Source organism: Mobula birostris, chromosome 3 (genome assembly GCF_030028105.1).
Source record: "Mobula birostris isolate sMobBir1 chromosome 3, sMobBir1.hap1, whole genome shotgun sequence".
In the NCBI taxonomy this organism is placed as follows: Eukaryota; Metazoa; Chordata; class Chondrichthyes; order Myliobatiformes; family Myliobatidae; genus Mobula; species Mobula birostris.
In genome coordinates, this window is record NC_092372.1 from 191,317,388 (window position 1) to 191,339,230 (window position 21,843).

Here is a 21,843-nt window from a genome sequence, read left to right on the forward strand (position 1 = left end):
GGTACAGGCGTAACCTAACAAAGTAGCCACTGAGCGTAAATAGACAAATATCCCAGCCAGGAAAAATAGCAATTCTATCTATTCCATTAAGATTGGTAAGAACTTTCTATGTTTGAATGATGGTGTCCCTCATTCTTTTAAATTCAGGGAGTAAAGGCCTGTCAGTTTAATCTCTCTTTATGAAACAATCCTCTGACTTCAGGAATCAATTTGGTGACTTTTTATTGCCTTCCTTTTATCACAAGTACATCCTCCCTTAGGTTAGAAAACCAGATGCAATCTTACGTGCTGATATTGTCAAGGAAAGCAGACTTGTCCACTGTACTATTCCAGATGCGGTCTCACTGGGGTTCTACACAAGGTTCAAGGATGGTCTGGTACATTGAAGTAACGGAATGGTGGCCCAATCCATGACTTCTCATTTCTTCAAGGTTACACATTTAAATGTTACAATATCTTTATTTCAAGTCCCAGAAATTCTGGTAAAGGATTCTATAAATGTTAACTGTTTCTCTTTCCACAGATGCTGCTTGACTTGTTTTTTTTTTCCAGCACTTTCTGTTTTTATTTCAGATTTCCAGCATCTACGGTTTTTTATTTTCATTGACAGGGGAGATTACATGCTGGTCTGAGGCAAACAACAGAGCAGTGATCAATTTGTGGAGATGTGCATGCCATAATTTGCAATTTGGATAAATCTCTTTCCCCCCAAACATGCCAGATTGTGTGTACATTAAATATCATGTGTTGTGCATTTATCTTTATTTTCAAGGATCCTTTGGCCCTACATCTGTTGTCCTGGTAAATTAAAACAAGTCAGATTGCTCCCCCCACATTTGTTTTAAGTAGTTTTATGTTCTGTGAGAATTTCACTTTCTTCTATTGTCCAAGATACCCTGAAGCATTGGAAAACTGATACACAAGTCAGTAGAAGGTACACATTTACTTCTGGAAATTATGTCCTAATACAACTCTGCAGACGTCTCTTTGCAGTTAAGAGTCTAAAGGGAGCTGTCCCTATAGACATGAAACTGGCCACTAATTCAAGTGCACACATCATAAAGACAACATTGAAAGCCTAAAATATTTCATTGATGTAGTGTTAAACACCGAGAGTAGATTTACTTAAGAATAATTTAATGGGAGATCCACACATCTACTCTGGATCAGCTAAGACAACTGTAGGCTCACTGTTGACAAATGTGGAGAAATGTCAAGTTAACTTGTATTTCACCAAATAAACAAAAACAAAAACAAAAACTTATTCATTTGAACCAGCTTTGATTATAAAAGATTTCAGTGGACATAGAAACTTCAAAACATACCGTGAATGGTTTGGCAGGGCCTTTGTCATCTTTGCTTGAAATTATTTTCGCATTCTTCCTGGTTTCTCTGAGGCGTTCAAGTGATGGTGGCTTAATGAATATCACATATGGTTTAAATTCCAATGTCCTCAGATGTTTTATTGTCTGAAACATTTAAGTAGTGTAACATTTTACTTCTCAGCATATCTGGTTGCAAAAGCATATTGAAAAGTTAAATTTACCTCAAATATGCAAGCAATAAATACATTTTACAACTCGTATGACTTAGTCTTGTCACACTGGTTTATGAAAAATCACAGTGCTTTCAGACACATTTTATGTAGTTGCTCTGATAATGTTTGTGATATTGGCAAAGTTTCATTTATCATATGAAATTTATTTCCCTAAGATGATGATGGGTCTGTGGGCACTTTTAGAGTCAACTACAATACATATTATTGGAACTAAAGTCAGAACAGGTAAGGGTGGGAATTTCCCTTTGCTGTAGGATATCTGTGAGCCCATTTGACCGTTATGATTATCTGGCAGCAATCATGGTCATTTCATAGTAATAGTAATCCTTTCCCAATTCAGCAACCCCATTCCACCACCTATTTGGTTCACTTGTCCTTGTGTTGTCAAAAATTTCATCCTGAACCATTATTTATTAAAACAGTTTACTCTAAACTGTGTTATAGTGGACAGTTTACACCAGGGGGTTGCTGTGCAGGTAGCTACCATCACAGATGGACATGTAGGGAATTTATTCTAGGAAGCAGATACTGACTGATAATAATAATGCGCCAGGGTCTCCTCAGGTTAAGTACTGTTCATGAAAATGACTCCCAAGTTGTCAAGGGCTTAACAGCTGTCAACCAGCACTCAGAACTTTTCTTTTGTGAAGTAACTGTCTCTCACACTTTGGAGGCATGCCCTAATTCCTACTAAAAACATCTGGCATCAAGGAAAGAATACAGTGTCAGACTTCACACATAAATTTATCAACTTCCTCTTAGAGCGGCTAAGCAATATTCCAGAAGGCAGGCCTGGGACACATCTGGCTGAGGCTGTGACAATGGTAAAGCTTATCTGGTCAACCTGCTCAGTCAAAACAATATTCCAGATCTGAGCAGCTGCCAGATGATGCGTAATGGTGCTTCTATCTCGCACATTCCTTCCCCTTTTCAGATGAAGGCACTTACTGCTGTAGTTAGTGCAATATGTTGGAGATTAGAGTAAGTGTTTGTTCAATTGTGTTAGAGATTGGAAATGAGGGAAGCAAAAACTCCAACAATTGCCTTTTATCCTCACCCTTTGAAGAGTTAGGATTAGGTTCAGATATTTGATCAGATCCGTTATTTCCATTACATTAATTTATTGAGACTACAAAACTCCACTGTTTTCATGCTATGATACTCTGAAAGTTTCCACTATTATTCATGCCAAAACTTGAAGTCACAAGCCTATATTTGACAGCGACGCCTGTGTTTTGCCAAATGGGAGATGTCTGCAGATTTTACAGCTTTCTAAAGTAGTTTTCACTCTGATGTGAGTGAACCACTCAAATGATGCAGAATTTTGAGGAACAGAGGTAGAGACCTCCTGTGCTTAACTTCTACACCAACACAATGTAACATCTATAGTCAGACCTTCTTCTATGTAGAGATGGGCCAGATGAAGTAAGAAATCCAAAGTGCCCCATCTTAAACTTTAGTATAGAATTGATTGTTTCAGGAACTTCATGAGGAATTACCAGTTTCTAAGAACTTTTTTTTCAGTAAGTAATATTAGAATGAATAGATTAGCTTATCCACCATCTGGAAACTTTGGTATATGCTCAGTGACCATGCTCACTTTGTAGATGCTATCAAATCACATCAGGACAAAATGAGATCCTAGACCCAGGATATAGGAACAGTATGTTATAAGCGAAATTGGTAAGCTTGCTCACTTAATTAGTTTAGTTGACAGTTGTCCAAGAATATTTATATTTTGTTGTCGATGACGAAGAAAATAAGGGGGCTAAAAACTTGTTTTTCACCAATCACAATTCATATCCAGAAAGTGAAATACTCTAGAGTGTAGATCAAACCAAATTAACCAAGCAGACTTTATGTAGAGCACAAAAGTGAGTCGTGTGCAATATTACATTGACCTGGATATATTCCAATGTAAACTTTCCAGAGGCAATCACAATTTATCAAATACAGGATGCTACCTGGATCACACACAGATGATGCAGAATCATCTGGACACAAAAGAATTCAAGCTCTTGTTGATTAATCTCATATACTTTTGTGTTCAAAATAAAGTTCTACAAAAATTGATTAGCCAAGTTACTTAAGACCAGCCTAGCATTAATGTGGCCATTAAAAAGTCAGTTCTGAACATTTCTAATAAATCTCTGATGTGATGTAATCCCTGGATTGTATGTAAAAAAAACATGTCCAAAACACTGTTTGGAGAACTTGGGACATTTTCAACAGTACTGGTTCTTTACCACCCACTGAGCCGTAACAGTCAAAACAGTTATAAAGAACAAGCATGGCAAGTAATATATGGGTTGAATCTGTTTTAATTCCTGAATAAGCAAAGTAGCAGCACCTATACCATTATACCTCTGCATTAGTGGTGTTGCAAGGAATCCAGTGAAGACAGAGTCTCTGTGCTCTGAAAGTACTAATCTAATTTCATACTCCTAATATTTTCCACATTTAGATTTTACAATTCAGGAACTTAAAATCCGGATTTCTTCTTGCCCTTATTATAATAACTAAACATGAGGGGATAACAGTTTTTGCAAGGTGTGAAGTCAGGAAACTTCACCTAAATTAGTTTGAACTTGCTCCAGCCAGGCTAGGTGTCATATCTGCTTGTGGAAACACCGGCAGAAGAACCAGCATTCATAACTGCATTGTAGTTTGGGATCTGTACATCTATACAGCCGATCACTGGCAATTTCTCGATTGTACTCTAGAGTGGTCTCCTCATGGAGTTCATTGATGGATGCATTATTTCCATTGATGTGCTAGTACTTAGACTGGGAAACGTGCATGTTTTCCTGCACTATTCAGATGGAGAAGAAAGGATATAAGATAGATGGCAAGTACGAATCAATTTACCTTGAATTTATTTATGGCATTTTCATACCTCATTTCTTCTTAGGAAGAAGAGGAGGCTATTGACCCAGAGCCAAAGAGTTATAACAGAACTACTGGCCCTCAGAGTATTCCTAACAGTCCATTGCCACACATTGTGCTGCTTATGTGTCAGAGCAGACTCAATGGGTCGAGTTGTCTAATTCTTCTCCAGTAACACGTGTCTTATCACAAACAAGAGAAAATGTGCAGATGCTGGAAATCCTAGCTACATACACAAAATACTGGAGGAACTCAGCAGCCCAGGTAGCATCTAGGAAAGGAGTATTGTTGACATTTTGGACCGAAACTCTTCGGCAGGACTGGAGAAACAACGCTGAGGAATAGATTTAAAAGGTGGGGGGGGGGGGGGAGTGAAACACCAGGTGATAGGTGAAACTTGGAGAGATAAGAATGAAGAAAAGAGCTGGGAGGTTGATTAGTGAAAGAGACAAGACCACGGAAGAAAGAAAAAGGGGGAGGAGAACCAGAGGGCAGTGACGGGTGGGCGAGGAGGTAAGGTGGAAGAGGAAAAAGGGAATGGGAAGGTGGGGTGGGGGGGAAGATATTTACGGAAGTTTGAGAAATCAATGTTCATGCCGTCAGGTTGGAAGCTATCCAAACGGAATAAAAAGTGTTGTTACTCCAACCTAAATGTAGCCTCATCATGACAGTGGAGGAGGCCATGGATGGACATATCAGAATGGGAATGGGAATGGGAAGTGGAATTAAAATAGATGGCCACTGGGAGATCCCACTTGTTCTGGCGGACAGAGCATAGGTGCTTGGCAAAGCGGTCTCCCAATCCACATCGGGTCTCATCGGTATACAGGAGGCCACACCGGAAGCACCAAACACAGTATCTGATCTCAACAGGTTCACAGGAGAAACGTCGCCTCACCTGGAAGGACTGTTTAGGGCCCTAAATGGTAGTGAGGTGGTGGGATCCTGTTGGAGGTGCAGGACGTTTCAGAGAATTATGTGCTGGACGCAGTAGTCGGTGGGGTGGTAGGCAAGGACAAGAGGAACCCTAACCCTGGTAAGGTAGCGGGAGGATCGAGTAAGAGCAGACATGTGTGAAATGGAAGAGGTCCGGTTGAGGGCAGTATTGATGGAAGAGGAAGGGAAGTCCCTTTCTTTGGTAAAGGAAGACATCTTCCCCTCCCTTCCCCGACTTTCTACTTTCCGCAGGGATTGCTCAGTGATCTACTCCTCAGCATTTCTCCCTAGTCCTGCTGACAGGATTTAGCCCGAAACGTCGACTGTACTCTCTTTCTAGATGCTGCCTGGCCTGCTGAGTTCCTCTAGCATTTTGTGTGTGTGACATATGTCTTATGGTCTTTCACACATGCTTCACTTTCCCACAATTCTCCTGCCACTCAGGAGTGTGGGAAGAGACTGGGTACTCAGCAGAGGCCTACAGTATCACAGGGAGAATTGAAAACTCAGTGCAGACAGAAGTCTGAGTTGACCAAAGTTGTAGCAGCCTTGTGGCACCAGTGACCAATTTTAAATGACAAACAAGTCCTGCCCAACAATCATTCTAACCAACTGCCATGGAATTCTAAGGCCAAAGTTTACATCATGCAGAATTCTGCTGATTACCTCTGAGACAGCTCACCAAGAGAACTGTGGACCCAGAAACCAGTGCAATTTGAATGTAGGTTTGGTTGCATGAGGGATAACCAGCTTAGTGAAAATTGAAGGCTAATATCTTGCATAAACCTGAGTAATCAGGCAATATAACAGCATGTGAATGCTTTTGCAAGACCCATTAAAAACTATGTCCAGAGTGATAATACACTGCAGCTTTACTGGTATAGCTGCAAGTATTATCCCAACAAAAATAAGCATTAATGATTCACCTGCGATTAATGCAATTCAAAAACCATTGGAAATGACATAAGAATAGTGAACTGTTTAAAAGTTTCATTTTATTTTTATCATGCATATTTTGAAGGGCCTTCACATCTCAAAGTAATTGGTAGAAACAGAGAATCTGGCTAGACAACAGAGCCAGTATTCTGGGTGTGGTTCAATCTAGCAAATCAAGTTTGAGTCAATAAAATAATTTTGTGAAGTAGTTTAAGATAGTATCCTTATGGTTAGATTTTCCTGGTCATTTCCAGTGGTTTGGATAATTCACCTGGATTGAAATGTACAACTAATTAATGGATTTTGTTTTTAAAGTAGCATGAAAATTAAGCTTTTTTTGAAGAATAGTATGGAGAGCATTCACTAAGAAACAAAATTATGAAAATATACTTTGTAACTAAATTATCTTTAACATGCTCAGAATCAACGCATTTTGAACTCTTCGGTTCAACATCTGAAGCAATCACTGCATGTTGTTCGATACACACAGTTCTGTTTATGTTAGTCATCTCTTGGCCATTATGGCCTATGAGTTTGTGCAGCTGTAATTCGCATTCATAACCTTCCATGCAGCATTCCCAGATCTTGGCTGTAATGTGAGTTAGAACTGATCTAGGAGAAAATGAAAATCCAAAGGGACCTGTTTTTGGACTATTCACTATGCACCCTCCATTTAAGAAATACTTGGATGTGTACTAGAAGAGCTGTGACCTGCAGGGCTATGGATTTTGTGCAGGAAGGTGGGATGAGGCTGGGTAGTCCTTTAATGGCAACAGTTTAAAGACAGTTTTGTCTAACAAGTTCTGTGAAGTAGTTAATACTGCAAATAAACATCTGAGAGACTAGCTCAATACATGGAAGAACATACAGCTTAATATGACAACTACTTTCAATGTGATTGCAAGAAACTTCAGAGAGCTGTGGAAAAGGCTCAGCACATCACAGGAACTAGCCAACCTCCTCTCTATGGACCCAATGCTGCCTCAGTAAAACAGCCAGCATAAACAAAGGCCCCACCCACCTCAGACATTTGCTTCTCTTCCCTCTCCCAACAGGCAGAAGATACAAAAGCCTGAAAGCATGTATAACAAGGCATAAGGACTGCTTCTACTTCACATTTATCAGATCTTGAATGAAAATATGGACTCCAGGCCTCTCAATCTACCTCATTATGATCTTTCACTTTATCGTTTACCTGCACTGCACTCCACACCACTCTTTTGATAGTATTTACACTTATTCTGCATTATTACTATTTTACTTCATTCTAGCTGAACGCACTGTGAAATGATTTGATCTGTACAAACAGAATGCAAAACGTGCTTTTCACAGCATCTTTGTACATTTGATGAGAATAAACCAAAACTAAAAAACAAAAGGTTGTAAACTGGAAATCCTGTCCTCCTTCCACTTGGCTTGAATATGAAGAAGCCATAGGAGTGAAATGGTCTTTACTGATCATTTATTTTCATTCTCCTTTACATTCTGCCTGAAATTGGAACAAAACAAATAAATTGCAGTGTGAGGAAATCAATATATTTATTCCAATAATTGATGCTGCTCAAAATAACAAATTACCATATAAATACCAGAGCTTTGTCGATTTGCAAAAACGGAAAATCCAAAATCAGTCTCTTGTAATTTAAAGGAATATGTCTACTTACTGGACATCGTACATCCAACAAGCACACTTTATTTTTTGCCATGACAGATCGAACAGAATCAACGCTTGTTCCATACAAGTTCCCTCTGTATTCCCCATATTCAATAAATCTGGGAAAAAATGGAATAAAATCATTAACTTTCAACACATCCTTTTTAAAAGTCTGCTCTTATTAATAAGCTGAATTACAATGCAGGCAAACATTTTTCATTGTCACAGAGGGCAACAAACTTAGAAAAAAGCCAAATAAATTCAAAACTTAGCATGAAGAGAAACTGCAGAGCAAGGCAACATACTGCCTCTGTTCATGACAGCAGAAATAAACAAACATTACTTTCATGGAGTACACCAATTATTTTTAAAGTATGGAATTGCTTTATGATAAAAATGATGCAAAGTTTAAGAATTTATACTAGAACAAATAATATCAACAGTTTATTTATATCATGCCTTTAATGGAGTAAAAATTCCAAAATCAGTGACATTTAACTTGCTGAGCAATTGCATGTTTTCCCAAGTAACCTATTGTTCAAATATTCCAATACTTTTCATCACTGCATCAGAAAATTTCCAGATGTGCTGGCATGAAACTGTATGTGCCATTTTTCAACTTACTTGTTATTTTGTACATCTGTCTCAAACAAGTGCTTGGAAATAAAATTATATTCCACTCCGTCAGTTTCCTGGCTTCTTTTTGGCCTTGTTGTATCTGTGGATCACCAAACACAAAGATAAATGTCTTTATGATTGTCAATTTTAAATTAGCTACTCAAATTCAGGGTTAGGTAGAAGTAAGGGCTACTACTGGTGAGGATTACCTTTCAAAAAGTCTAAAGATATTAAACCCTCACAAATACTAAACAATTTGCTTGCAATTGAATATTGTGTAATCAAAACAAAAAAATTAAAGTTTTATTTCTACTTTTTTGGAACATTTGGCAATCATGTCAGTTCACAGAAATGTAACTAAAGCACTTGAAAATTTCTGCAAGATGTTGTATCCACAGAGCTCCTAAATTGGAATAAATTACAGATGACATATTACCTTGTTTAATCCAGCATTATGGATAGTATAAACCAAGCTGTGTGCAATGGTCTAATTTTGAAGTCACCATCACTGGATGCTATTCAGAAATATGGCAAAATGTCATTTTATTTCCCGCCACGGTCATTTTTAAGCCAAGATATGAGGCAGAGCAATGGCATTTTATGCAGAAGATTGAAAACCTTTTTCCTCTATTTCTCATAATGTCAGGATGGCTACAAAATTCGACAAGTAGAAACATAACCAGACCTAGAAAAGAAACTACTGCTGATTTAAATGTAATTGTTTACCATTTTCACCTCTCAGATAACATGGCTGAATTGCATTCCTTTTGTAAAAGTGTTTTGTACCTAGTACATAAATAAGTGGAAAAAAAATTCTAGAGAGATTCTAGAAGCTCTTTTTACATGTCCTGAATATTTTAACTTGCATTTTTTGAAGTCAGAAAGACAGCATCACATTTCATTAAATATTTCATAACTGTTCCTGGCAAATGCATCATGGTTTTAGTAGAACTGACTCCTGTATAAAATACCACAACCAACTCTCTTGTGATTAACAGTACAAGTAAATAACTACAAAAATGGGCAAATAACAATAAAAAGTGACATTTTGAATAGGCAAAGTTAATGTCATAATGCACAAAGGAATGATTTTATAACCAAAAAAATGAAAGGTTGGCTTGCTGCCCTTATTCCTTGATCAATCATGCGGCATAACAAATCATTATTACACTATGGAAAATTAAGCTTCTGAGCCCTGCCTGGTTTATTTTTATTGCTTTAGCAACCAAAAATCCATCAGGGAAATAAATATCACCCACTCTACTTCTTGCTTTTGGAATTAGGTGCAACTTCACAAATTCTCACATTTTGCAAGTGGCATTTTCCACAATTTTAATGGGCATAAAGTTGTAGGGTGGGTAATACTTAAAACAAACACTTAAACAAACCCATAGCCCCTTATAATTGTTAGCAATGCTTCAAACAAGACATTGTTTCATTAATTAAAATCTTATTTTAATTCAGACATCTTTAAAAGTTTTTAGTCTTGTTAGCACACTATTTATGGAATTTCTAAGATGTACAAAGATGGGTAGTGGGTAGTGGCTCCATATGTCACTACTACAGGGCGTGACGACCCTGCCCTACACGAGTCCTGGGCTCAGCTGGCTCCGGCTGACAGTACCCGGTATGGGCCCCTATCCAGGGTTACGGATCCCACTGCCTTGTGGGTATCTTCAGGAGAAGAGAAGGCTAAGGAGTAAACCCTACACAAATCTGGAGTGGAGCCCCTCAGGCAGTTGGATGACGTATCATGTCACTTCCTGGCAGCTCCTGCAGCCAAGCTGATGCCAAATGTACTGCTTTGCATTCCTTTGGACCATATCCACGAGGCCAAGAGGGGGATCTTGATGTCTGGGTAGTCCAGGATTTCCATATTCATCGCCCAGGTCTGCGCCCCGGATGGGCACATCCATTGTCTACTTAGATGGAGCCATGAAAATGTACGTAAAACACTGTTTATTCTGGCCTCATACTTGAAGGTTCCAGGTTGAAATCGAGATGCAACTGATGTTCAGTCTGTGCACATACACAGCTGTAAAACAACATCTCATGACAGATCGTCAATTTCTTTTGTTGTGCTTAAAGACTTACTTGTCATGTTGTCATTATTGTTTCAGAGATCTTGCCATCTGCAAACAGACTGAATTTCCCAACATCACAACAAAGGGTACACATTGGGATAACATTCACTGAAGATAAACTGCTTTTCAGAGTCTCACAGACTATTGCATTTTTCTTACCAATACTGCCAATTGTTGCTAACTGTGTAGTTCCAAATGCTTTAATTTGTAGTGTAACAAACAAAACTTCAAACCAGTCTCTCCTTTTTTGTTTACTGCTATATCACATTTAACACATTTTAAAACAAATTTTAAAAACACTACTCATACAAGAAGGTAGCAAAATATTGCAATCTCAAATAAAATATAATGAAAATTACAAGAACCAGTCAGAATATTCAATGACATGGTGTCACTGAGGTCTGGAAAAGGAAAAGAATTCAAAGGAAAAATTCACAGGAAAATAAAAGCTCCAGCTATTTTAAAAATTAAGAGGCTGAAGATGCCAGTAAATATTAGAATTTTATGGTCTGTTTTGTTTAATTTTAAAACTTTTAACTGTAGTCTTCTTTGATTTAACTATATAATACTCTGAAAAGCTCTGTTCAATTGTACAAATCAGATTTGAATTTTACTTGCTGACTTGGTTGCATCATAAAAGTTGCAGTCTATGGTGCTTGACTCTATGGAAAGCATTCTGCACCTAAAATCCAGAGTGTTCTGCTCCGAGCACAAAATAAATTCAGGTCATAGCCATACTTCAATTAATCTCCACAAACCGTTATTTTGTCGTTAGCAATTAGAGCCTAGAATCAGCTGCAAATGAGCTAAAGGATCATTTAGCAAGGACTAAAATTTGTGCTGGAACATTTCCCAAAATATATAAATGATAATCAAAACAACAAAGAACTACCAAACTAAATTTTCATTTTACACTTAAATAAGCATTAAAATATATTACATGTAGAGAAGGATTAAACTACTGCATTTTAGGTAGATGATAGAACTATTGAGAACCATTGCTTGTAAATGATTTGGAATGACACCAATAACAGGTGCTAATATATGCAATAAAGCTCTCCTTAGTTCAGTCTAATCTCTGTAAAGGGTTAGTCTATTTAGCTGATTGAGAAACATTGCATTTATAAAGATGGTGACATAACTGAGACAATGCATTTTAGAGAAACAACAATGCAGCACCCCTATAGAACAAAGCTGCACTTTGCAGTGTTTTGGAGCTCTTTGTCATTATAATGGCAGTTTCCTCAAGTCTGCTGTAACATACATTTCACATTTACAAGAAAGCAATCTTCAGATCGTCAGAGTAATATGGATTCCTGATTTATCTTCTTTCTCCATGACTGAACAACCATGCTTTTGTCTGAGTCAGAAGAATGCAAGTCCAACACCAACTCAGAACCTATAATCAAAGTTGACACTCGAATGAAATTCTGTGAAACTACTGGGCTGTTTGTGAGCACTGGCTTTTTTTTGTATGAGATATTAAACCATGACCTCAACTGTGTTCTGATGGATGTAAAAGATCCTCTGCATTTTTTCAAAGCAGAGCTGAATACCCCCTCATTGTTCTTGCCTACATTTTTGCCATCAATTAATAGCAGAATTTCTGGATGTTCAATGATTCTGTGGAATTGTTTACGAAAAAACTGGCTACCCAACCTCATGCACAACAGGGATTCGAACATGACTGTATTTCTTTCATGAGAATTTAAAGTAAATTTGAAAATGTACGTTAATTAAAATTTTATTTTTCATTTATTTTATTTAGAAATACAGTTTAGTACCAGGCCACAACTCTGCACTGCCCAATTACACCCCTGGGGCCAGTTAACCCACCATCCTGTTTGGGAGGTGGGAGGAAAGTGAAGCACGTGGAGGAAACCCACACAGTCACAGGGAGAACATACAAACTACAGACAGCTGTGGAATTGAACCCAGGTCACTGGCACTGTACCAGCATGCAGTCACATGCAATCACATTCTGTCAATGAACAACTCCATCTCCTTCCCAAAACTGCTTCCACTCAAACTCACTGGGTGATAGTGTGAATGTTCATCTTTCCTCAATAATAGACCTCCCTCTTTCAGATCATAATTCCCCAAAAAACCTCTCCATCACTGCAAACTGCTATCCCATCTCCAGCCTCCCAAATCTGTCCTTATATTTCTCTAAGCCACATCACTGAATCCAGCAAATCAGATGTCTTCTCCTGAACTGCTTTAATCAGAATAACAAATTACATCCTTAATTCCTCATTTTTTTCCAATGTATCCTCTGACTTTGACATGGTTGATCACATTATCTTACCTCAGCAACTCTCCAATCTCATGTCACAGGCTGAAACAGCAATTGCCAGGTTTGATGTTAAGCTATTTAAAACTGGTCAGAGAAGGTCCCAAAACTGGTTCAGCAGAATTTTTCTCCAAATAGGTACTGAACAGACCTAGTCTCCATTGCAAACTCTGTCAAGCAATCTATTATATCCGTGCCCAGACAGCTAAAGCACACAACACAGAACGATAGTTCAAAGTAAATTATCAAAGTACATATATGTCACCGTATACAACACTTGAGATTTTTCTTGCAGGCATACTCAATGAATCAGTAACATTATAATAGCCATAATAGAATCAATGGAAGACCGCACCAACTTAGGCTTTCAACCAGTGTGTAAAAAACAAACTGTGCAAGTACAAAAAGAAAGAGATAGTAATAATAAATGAATAACAATAAATATTGAGAATGAGTAATTGAAAATGAGTCCATAGATTATGGAAACATTTCAGTGATGGGGCAAGTGAAGTTGAATGAAGTTATCCCCTTGGTTCAAGGGTCTGATGGTTATGGGGTAATAACTGTTTCTGAACCTGATGTGAGTCCTGAGGCTCGAGTACCTCTTCCTGATGGCAGCAGTGAGGACAGGACACGTCCTGGAGGTCCCTAATGAAGAATACTGCGTTCCTGCGACAGCACTCTGTAAATGTGCTCAATGGTTGGGAGGGCTTGACCCGTGAGGGACTGGGCTGTATCCACAATTTTCCAGGCTATGGTGCAGCTAATCGACACGCTCTCCACCACACATCTATAGAAGTTTGTCAAAGTTTTAAAGGTCATACTAAAATCTTCATAGACTCCTAAGGAAGTAGAGGTGCTGCCGTGTTTTCTTCGTAATTGCACCTCGTCTAGGCCAGATGCTTTCTGTGGTTTCACCCTCCTGAAGGCTGCTCACATGTTGACTTCAGACACTGAAATCACAGGATCATTGGGGGCTGTGGGACTTAATGATAGTTTCTTCATGTTTTGATGATCAAAGTGAACATAGGCATTGAGCTCATCTGGAAGCGAAGCCCTATTGTTGCCTATGTTGCTTCATTTTACTTTTAAAGGGTTGATGGTATTCAAGTGCTGCCACATCTGCACAGCATCCTTTGCTGATTCAAGTTTAGTCTGGAAATGACGATTCACCTGTGCGATGGCTTTCCTGAGGTCACACCTGGATACCTTGCAACTTTTTTGGTCACCAGACTTGAATGCCTCTGATCTGGCCCTTAGCAGACTGTGGTTTATCCAGGGTTTCTGGTTGTGGTAGACTGAATAATTTTGTGCAAACACACTTGTCTACAACTGCTTTAATAAAATCTGTGACAACCATGGTATATTTATTCAGATCCACAGATGATTCATTGCACAAGGCCCAGTCCACCAACTCGAAGCAATCCTGCGACCGCTCGCTTGCTCCTGTGACCACCTCTTTGTTATCCTAATTTCTGTGGCTTGTAGTACAGCACAGTTCAGCATGGCATTGTTGTCCTAATTAAACTCGTAATGAAATGCCAAAGTAATCCCTTTTGCCTCCATATCTCTTCATGCTCTGCACATTCACATACCTATCCAAGAGCCTTCTAACACCTCCATCATATTTGCCTTCACTTCACCCTTAGCAATGGGTTTCAGGCACCTAGCAGTATTTATGTGGGGAAAAAAAACATACCTTACACATCTCCTTTGAACTTATCCCCTCTCACCTTAAATACAAGTGCTCTGGTATTAGACATTTCAACCATGGGAAAAAGATACAAAATGCTGGAGGAACTCAGCAGGTCAGGTAGCATCTATGGAAATGAACAAACTATCGACTTTTTGGGCAGTCCTTCAGAACTGGAAAGGACGGGGGAAGATGCCAGAATAAAATGGCAGGGGGAGGGGAAGGAGGACTACGTAAGATGGGTGAAACCAGGTGGGCAGGAAAGATAAGGTGCTGGAGAAGGAATCTGCAGAATCTCTAGCATTTAAGATTTGCTGCTCCACTGTGAAGTCACTTCAAGGGATGACTACCCTGAAGAAGTTTAAATCTTTTCTTTGATGGAAATTCAGTGAGACCCCCTCTCACTGCTCCCCCTATGTGATCTCTGCTGCCCTCCAACTCTTCCACCATGTACTTGCTACCAGACTTGCTACCACAGCCACATATCCTTCCTGGGAAATTGTCCCATCAGGTTATTTCTTCCCAAGCCCTTTACCTTTCTTACCCACCTGATTTCACCTATCATGCTCTCACTAGTCCTCCTTCCCAACCCCCACTTTTTTTATTCTGGCTTCTTCCTTCTTTTTCTCTTCCTGTCCCAAGAAGGGCCTTGACCTGAAATGTCAACAGTTTATTCATTTCTATAGATACTGCCGGAGTAGCTGAGTTCCTCCAGCATTTTGTGTGTGTTACTCTGGATTTCCAGCATCCTCAGAATCTCTCGCGCTTATGGGAAAAAGATGCTGGCTGTCTACTCTGTACACTCCTGTCAGAATCTCGAACTTCTCCCCTCAGATCTCCCCTCAGCCAGTGCTGCTCCAGAGAAGGCAATCCGTCTGTCCAACCTCTCCCTATAACAAATGCTCTCTAAACCGGGAAGCATCAAGGTAAACCTCCTCTGTACCCTTTCCAATGACATTGGCGATCATGGTATCTCCATGACTGTGACTGCTCTTGGCAATTTTTCTAAAGAAGTGGTTTGCCATCACCGCCTTCTGTGCAGTGTCTTTACAGGACAGGTGACCCCAGCCATTATCAATACTCTTCAGAGGTTGCCTGGCATCAGTGGTTGCACCAGCTACTCATACCACCATCCATCACCTGCTCCCATGGCTTCACATGACCCTGATTGGGGTACTAAGCAGGTGCCACACCTTGCTAAAGGGTAACCTGCAGGCTAGCAGAAGAAGGAGCATCTTACCACTCATCTGATAGAAACATATCTCCATCCTGCCACCGATACACCCTTAGTACCATGGTCAAAAACTCTGAAATTCCTTCCAAATTCTCTCACCTCATTACCTCTTTCCTTCTTTATGGCATTCCAGAAAACTTACACTCATGGTTTGGTCATCTGTAATAATATTTCCTACTATTTTAGTGTAAAATTCTGTTCAATAATTTTGTCAAGTGTTACAAATGATAAAAATGCAACACATTCTACACAGGTAAGTAGACAAGAGGAATCAGAGATAAAAGAGATGACAGATGATGGAATCTGAAACTTAAAAAAAAAACCTGCTGGAGAAACTCAGCTGGCCAAGCAGAATCTGGCGAGGAGAACAGCTGACAATGTATCGCATCAAGGCTGACAGTGAGGAAGCGAGGTGGTCAGTATAAGAGGAGAATGTGTGATCTGTGGACTGAGGGTGCAAGTTGATAGGCACGTTGTGCCAGATGGGGGAGGGGAGGGGGGGTGATAGAATTGGGAGGCAGTAGCGGGTGTATGATAGATGGAGGCAAGCAAGGAGAAAAGAAGAAAAATATGGAAAGACAAATGGAATATGGTGGAATGTGGGGACTGTGAAGATGGAAGACAGATGCTGGAGGGAAATAAGCAGGAACGCAAATGGCTATCAGTGCTGGAAGGTGAAAATGGTAGCTGGAACCAGAACCAGATTTGGGGGGGGGCGGGGTGCAGTTGGGAACCTGTCTACATGCAGTGAGTGGATGGAGTAAGGAGCAAAAATTTGATGAAGATGGGTGAAGGGAGGTAGGTGATGAGGGTTTGTAGGCAAGAAAAATGGGATCCTGAACTGAAGGAAACATGCTAGCACTTCGCAACCAAGATTCTTAAAAAGTTTATAATGCTGTGTTCAACCACGTAACTGGCATCCTAGGCAATATTTGACAAAAGGCATTAAGGTGAAGGGGTGAATGTTAGTATGTATGTCATTATGGGGGAGAAAAAAAACCGTGTTTGTTAATCCAACTGTTTAAACATCTTAGAAAGTTAACCTTTCATGATTACTCTTGTTGACAACAACTAACAGGCAAAGGATTAGAATACAACAGAAATATCTGGCCACACTGAACCCAAAATAAAAGTTGTGTTCAAGCATTTGGCCAACTTTTTTATTTTAATTGCCCACTTCAAAGTAACTTTATAATCAAAGTACATATATGTCACCATATACAACTCTGAGATTAATTTTCTTGTGGGCATTCACAGTAAATCGATAGAATAATAACCGAAACAGAATCAATGAAAGACCACCCAACTAGGGTGCTCAACCAGAGTGCAAAAGACAGCAAATTATGCAAATACAAAATTAGGAACTAATAATAATAAATAACTAAGCAATAATTATTGAGAACATGAGGAGTCCTTGAAAGTGAGTCTATAGGTTGTGGCAACAGTTCAATAATGGGGCAAGTGAAATTGAGTGAAGTTATCCCCTTTAGTTCAAAAGCCTGATGGTTGAAGGGTAAGAACTGTTCCTGAACCTGATGGTGTGAGTCCTGAGGCTCTTGTACCCTCTTCCTGATGGCAGCAGTGAGAAGATAGCATGACCTGGGTGGTGGGGGTTCCTGATGATGGCTGCTGCTTTCCTGTGATAGCATTTCATGTAGGTGTGCTCAATGGTTAGGAAAGCTTTACCTATGATAGACTAGGCCGCATTCACTTCATTATGTAGGATTTTCAATTCAAGGGTTTTGGTGTTTCCATACCAGGCTGTAATGCAGCCAGACAATATACACTCCACCACACATCTATAGAAGTTTGTCACTTGCCTAAAAGAGAAAAAAAAAGATGTGTCTTATACTCACGTGGCACTGTTACACCATAATGCTGGGAATCACAAATCAACAATTTCCTTTTAAGCTCATTCAGTCCAACTCCTGAAGGACCTACAAAAGCAAGCAAAGAAAATAATCTTAAATCTGTAACTACAGAAATATGAACTAATTATACACGGCTGCTCTAGGTGTTGGGGTGGGTAATAATCCCCTGCATAGCTGTTGGTAGTTTTTGCATTCAGATTCAGACAGTACGCAATGATAAATGGCCCTCACCGATTTTTATTGATGCATCATAGAAAGCATTCTATCTGGATATCAACTGTTTCATCCATGGCTGCAAAAAACTGCAGACAGTTGTGGACACGGCTAAATACATCATGGAAAGCAGCCTCTTTTTAATTGACTGTCTACATTTCTCACTGCCTTAGTAAAGCAGCCAACATGATCAAAAAACCCCTCCCAGACATTCTCTCCCCCTCCCAACAGGCAGACGACACAAAAGCCTGAAAGCACACACCACCAAGCTCATGGACAGCTATTATCCTGCTGTTATAAGAAAGACCATGAAATAGTCCCCTAGTATGATAAGACGGCCCTGACCTCAGTCTGCTTCATTATGGCCTTACATCTTATTGTCTGCCTACAATAACCATAAGATCACAATACATAGGAGCAGAATTAGGTCATTTGGCCCAAAGAACCTGCTCCGCCACTCCTTCATGGCTGAGTTATTATCCCTCTTAACTTCTCCTGTCTTCTCGCTGTAACCTTTGATGCCCTTACTAATCAAGAACCTATCAATTTCCACTTTCAATATACAGTGACTTGGCCTCCACATGCATCTGAGGCAATGAATTGCACACCTTCTTTGTAACTGAAACATTCTATTCTGCATTTTCTTATTGTTTACATTAAATGGTACCTCAGTATATGGTCAATAATAAACCAATTTACTATGAGTACACAACAATCAGCCAACAATTGTGTGCTCTAATCCACTAACACACACATCATGCAAAATACATGAAACTATACTGATTTTAGAAACCAGTTAATAACCCAAGATCTCTAATTTGTTGGATTATCTTTTGCAGCCAGAAACGACTTTATTACAAGATAGTTATTTCTTCTGCCTGTCCATCAGTCTCATTAGTGATCTGGATGCAGTAGTCCATCATTTTTCAATTGAAGAACTAGATAGAAATAAATATCCATAATGGCACCCAAAATGTAATTGTATCTTTAACACATTTCAGAGCCAACATCTCACTGGAAGTGCCAAGAATTTCTCCAGAGCACTAAGGCTTTTTGGCTATGTGCAGAGTTGCTCCATAATGTTCACTAAAAGCTTGCCAGACAGTTTTACTATTCCATCATTCTTACAAATTAACCTGGTCTTAAGGGCCATTATAAAATATGAGATAATTCATCTTTTGTTCTTGCAATATGGCTAAAATGTAATTAAAAATGTTAAGGCAAATGAAGACCAATTTAAACATTTTGAAAATTTGGATTAAAGAAGACTGACCATGAGCTTAGATAAAAGGCTTTATCGAAATGTTGACATGTTTTCCAGAAAATGACTAATCTGCACATTTTCAGCATCATCTGTTTTTATTTCAGATCCCAGTACACAAGAACATAATGAAAGTACAGAATTGGAAAAGAGTCTGCAGCCCATCTGGCTTGTCCCAAAACTAGTACCTTTCAAATCCCCATGTCCCTGAAATATCTGTCTAATCCTTGTTTATTTCCATAGAATCTGTTCTCACTGCCTCTCCGGGTAACCCATTCCATACTCACTGTCCTCTGGATAAGGTAGTTAAATCTATGTGAAAGTATAAATTTCCTCTTCTGAATTTGAGTTTCAAGTTCTTGTTCCTTTCTCATGCTGCTAACACTGAGATTCTGTTCATTATTTTCCTCAAAGAGGAACTTCTGGATATAATTTGGGGGAAACGTTTTCTTGAAGTGAGCGATATTCTGATGTACATGATTGGCCATCCATAGGCAATGAAAAAACATTCAAATGTTGGTTGCACATGAGTTCTGCCTAATTGCCCAATGATTAGATCCCTTTTCAATGCCCAGTACATTAGCATCTAGTACCCTGATGCTGACAACGATGACAATGATTTTTGATCATTGTTGGTCATGGAGAGGGGCTTTCTGAAGGACCAAAACATTGTATAAGACGTCAGTCAGACTAAATTTGGAATATTGTGTACAGTCTTGGTCACCTACCTACAGGACTTATCAATAGAAAAAAAATACAGGAGGTAGTGAAGCACTAAGTCCCAAACCAACAAGTTCAAGAACAGCTACTTCCCTTTAATCATTTGGTTCGTGATCTAACCGGCACAACCCTCATCATGACAAGTTAGCATCATTATGAACACTTTGATCATTTTGCATTAAAATGAATCTTTATTTGAGTCAGTTCAATTATTTGTTGTAAAAATGATGTACAATATATGTTTTGCTTGTGAATGATGCTTATATGACACTATGTGCTGTGAGGCTGCTGCAATTAGCTTTTCATTGCACCTGTGTATATATGTACTTATGCACATGACAAACTAAAGTTTGATTACTAAATAACATCTCATTTAATTTAATATGGTTCAATGCTGGAGAAGTTAAAAGAGAAGCACAAGTAAAATGTATTCTAGGCCTTCTGTATCCCTAAAACAGATACAGAGCAGGGGATGTCAGCTTCTATTACAAAAAACAAATGACTGTTCTGTTTACAAGAGGAATTTGTACTACTAAATCAGTGTCAGTACGAATGTAAGACCAAAATTCATACATTCCTTCCTTTTCAGGAGACAAATTCTGTAAAAGGACAGCTATGTAAAAAAACAAGGCAAAGGATTTCAAAATTCCCCTTCTGAATAGATATGACACATTTTTCTAAAACATCAGTTGTTTTTCTAGGCTCCATATTTGATTAATAATTTTGGCTCCTTTCAAGAACCAGTGTAGTTTTAATCAATTTCCAATTCTGTGTTACTCTTTGCTCAGTTGGACAGTGATTACCTTATCTGAAACTTCTATTTTAAAGTGGAAAACTGCAGCTATTGGAAAACTGAAGTAAAAATACAAACTGCTGGAAATACTTAGCAGGTCAGACAAAATCTGTGGAGATAGCAACTAACATTTCAAGTCATTATCTGTCATTAGAACTAAGAAAATTAAAAACTGAACATGTTTTCAGTTGCACAGAGGATGGTAGTATGGAGAGAGCAAAGGAAAGGTTGGAGACCAAGAATAGTCTTGGTCCGAAATGCCAGCTGTTTATTCTCCTCCATAGGTGCTGCCTAATCTGCTGCGTTCCTACAGTACTTTACGTGTGTTGACAGAAAAGGTTGTGGTGCTAGCTCAACCAGCCTGAAACATTAACCATGTCTCTGTCCACAAATGCAGCCTGACCTCCTGCTTATTTCCAGTATATTGGGATATTTTGGGGTTACTTTCAACACCTGCCACGACACCTCACACACTTAACATCTTCACTTACCCATAAATGCACAAAGAATAGATTTGACATATTACCTCCTGGTCCTTCTCAGATCATGCATGATCTCTTAGGACCCTTTCCCAATTCTTCTCTCTAAATATATTTACATATGCACATTGTTCTAAGAAATTCTCATTTAACCCTCGACATCATGGCCAAGTATGGTATCCAGGTGCCCTAGCTAAAATGGAGTCCATGAGAATTCAGGGGAAACCTTCCACCGGCTGGAATCATACCTGACACAAAGGAAGATGAGCAACACACATCAAAGTTGCTGGTGAACGCAGCAGGCCAGGCAGCATCTCTAGGAAGAGGTACAGTCGACGTTTCAGGCCGAGACCCTTCGTCAGGACTAACTGAAAGAAGAGCTAGTAAGAGATTTGAAAGTGGGAGGGGGAGGGAGAGATCCAAAATGATAGGAGAAGACAGGAGGGGGAGGGATGGAGCCAAGAACTGGACAGGTGATTGGCAAAGGGGATATGAGAGGATCATGGGACAGGAGGTCCGGGGAGAAAAACAGGGGCGGGGGGATCCCAGAGGATGGGCAAGGGGTAGTCAGAGGGACAGAGGGAGAAAAAGGAGAGTGAGAGAAAGAATGTATA

General features: G+C 39.3%; 1 protein-coding gene across 13 annotated transcripts in view; it reads right to left on the bottom strand.

Moving 5' to 3' along the window:
• mpp7a (MAGUK p55 scaffold protein 7a) overlaps window positions 1–21,843 on the bottom strand; it is a 515,701-nt gene that overhangs the window by 17,333 nt on the left and 476,525 nt on the right. For all 13 annotated transcript variants that reach the window (XM_072253895.1, XM_072253897.1, XM_072253899.1 and 10 more), the window contains 4 exons: window positions 17,749–17,829; window positions 8,595–8,688; window positions 7,981–8,089; window positions 1,326–1,469 (listed from right to left, as the gene is read on the bottom strand). In XM_072253895.1, coding sequence (XP_072109996.1) covers window positions 1,326–1,469; window positions 7,981–8,089; window positions 8,595–8,688; window positions 17,749–17,829 — 428 coding nt within the window. The remainder of the gene's footprint in view (window positions 1–1,325; window positions 1,470–7,980; window positions 8,090–8,594; window positions 8,689–17,748; window positions 17,830–21,843) is intronic.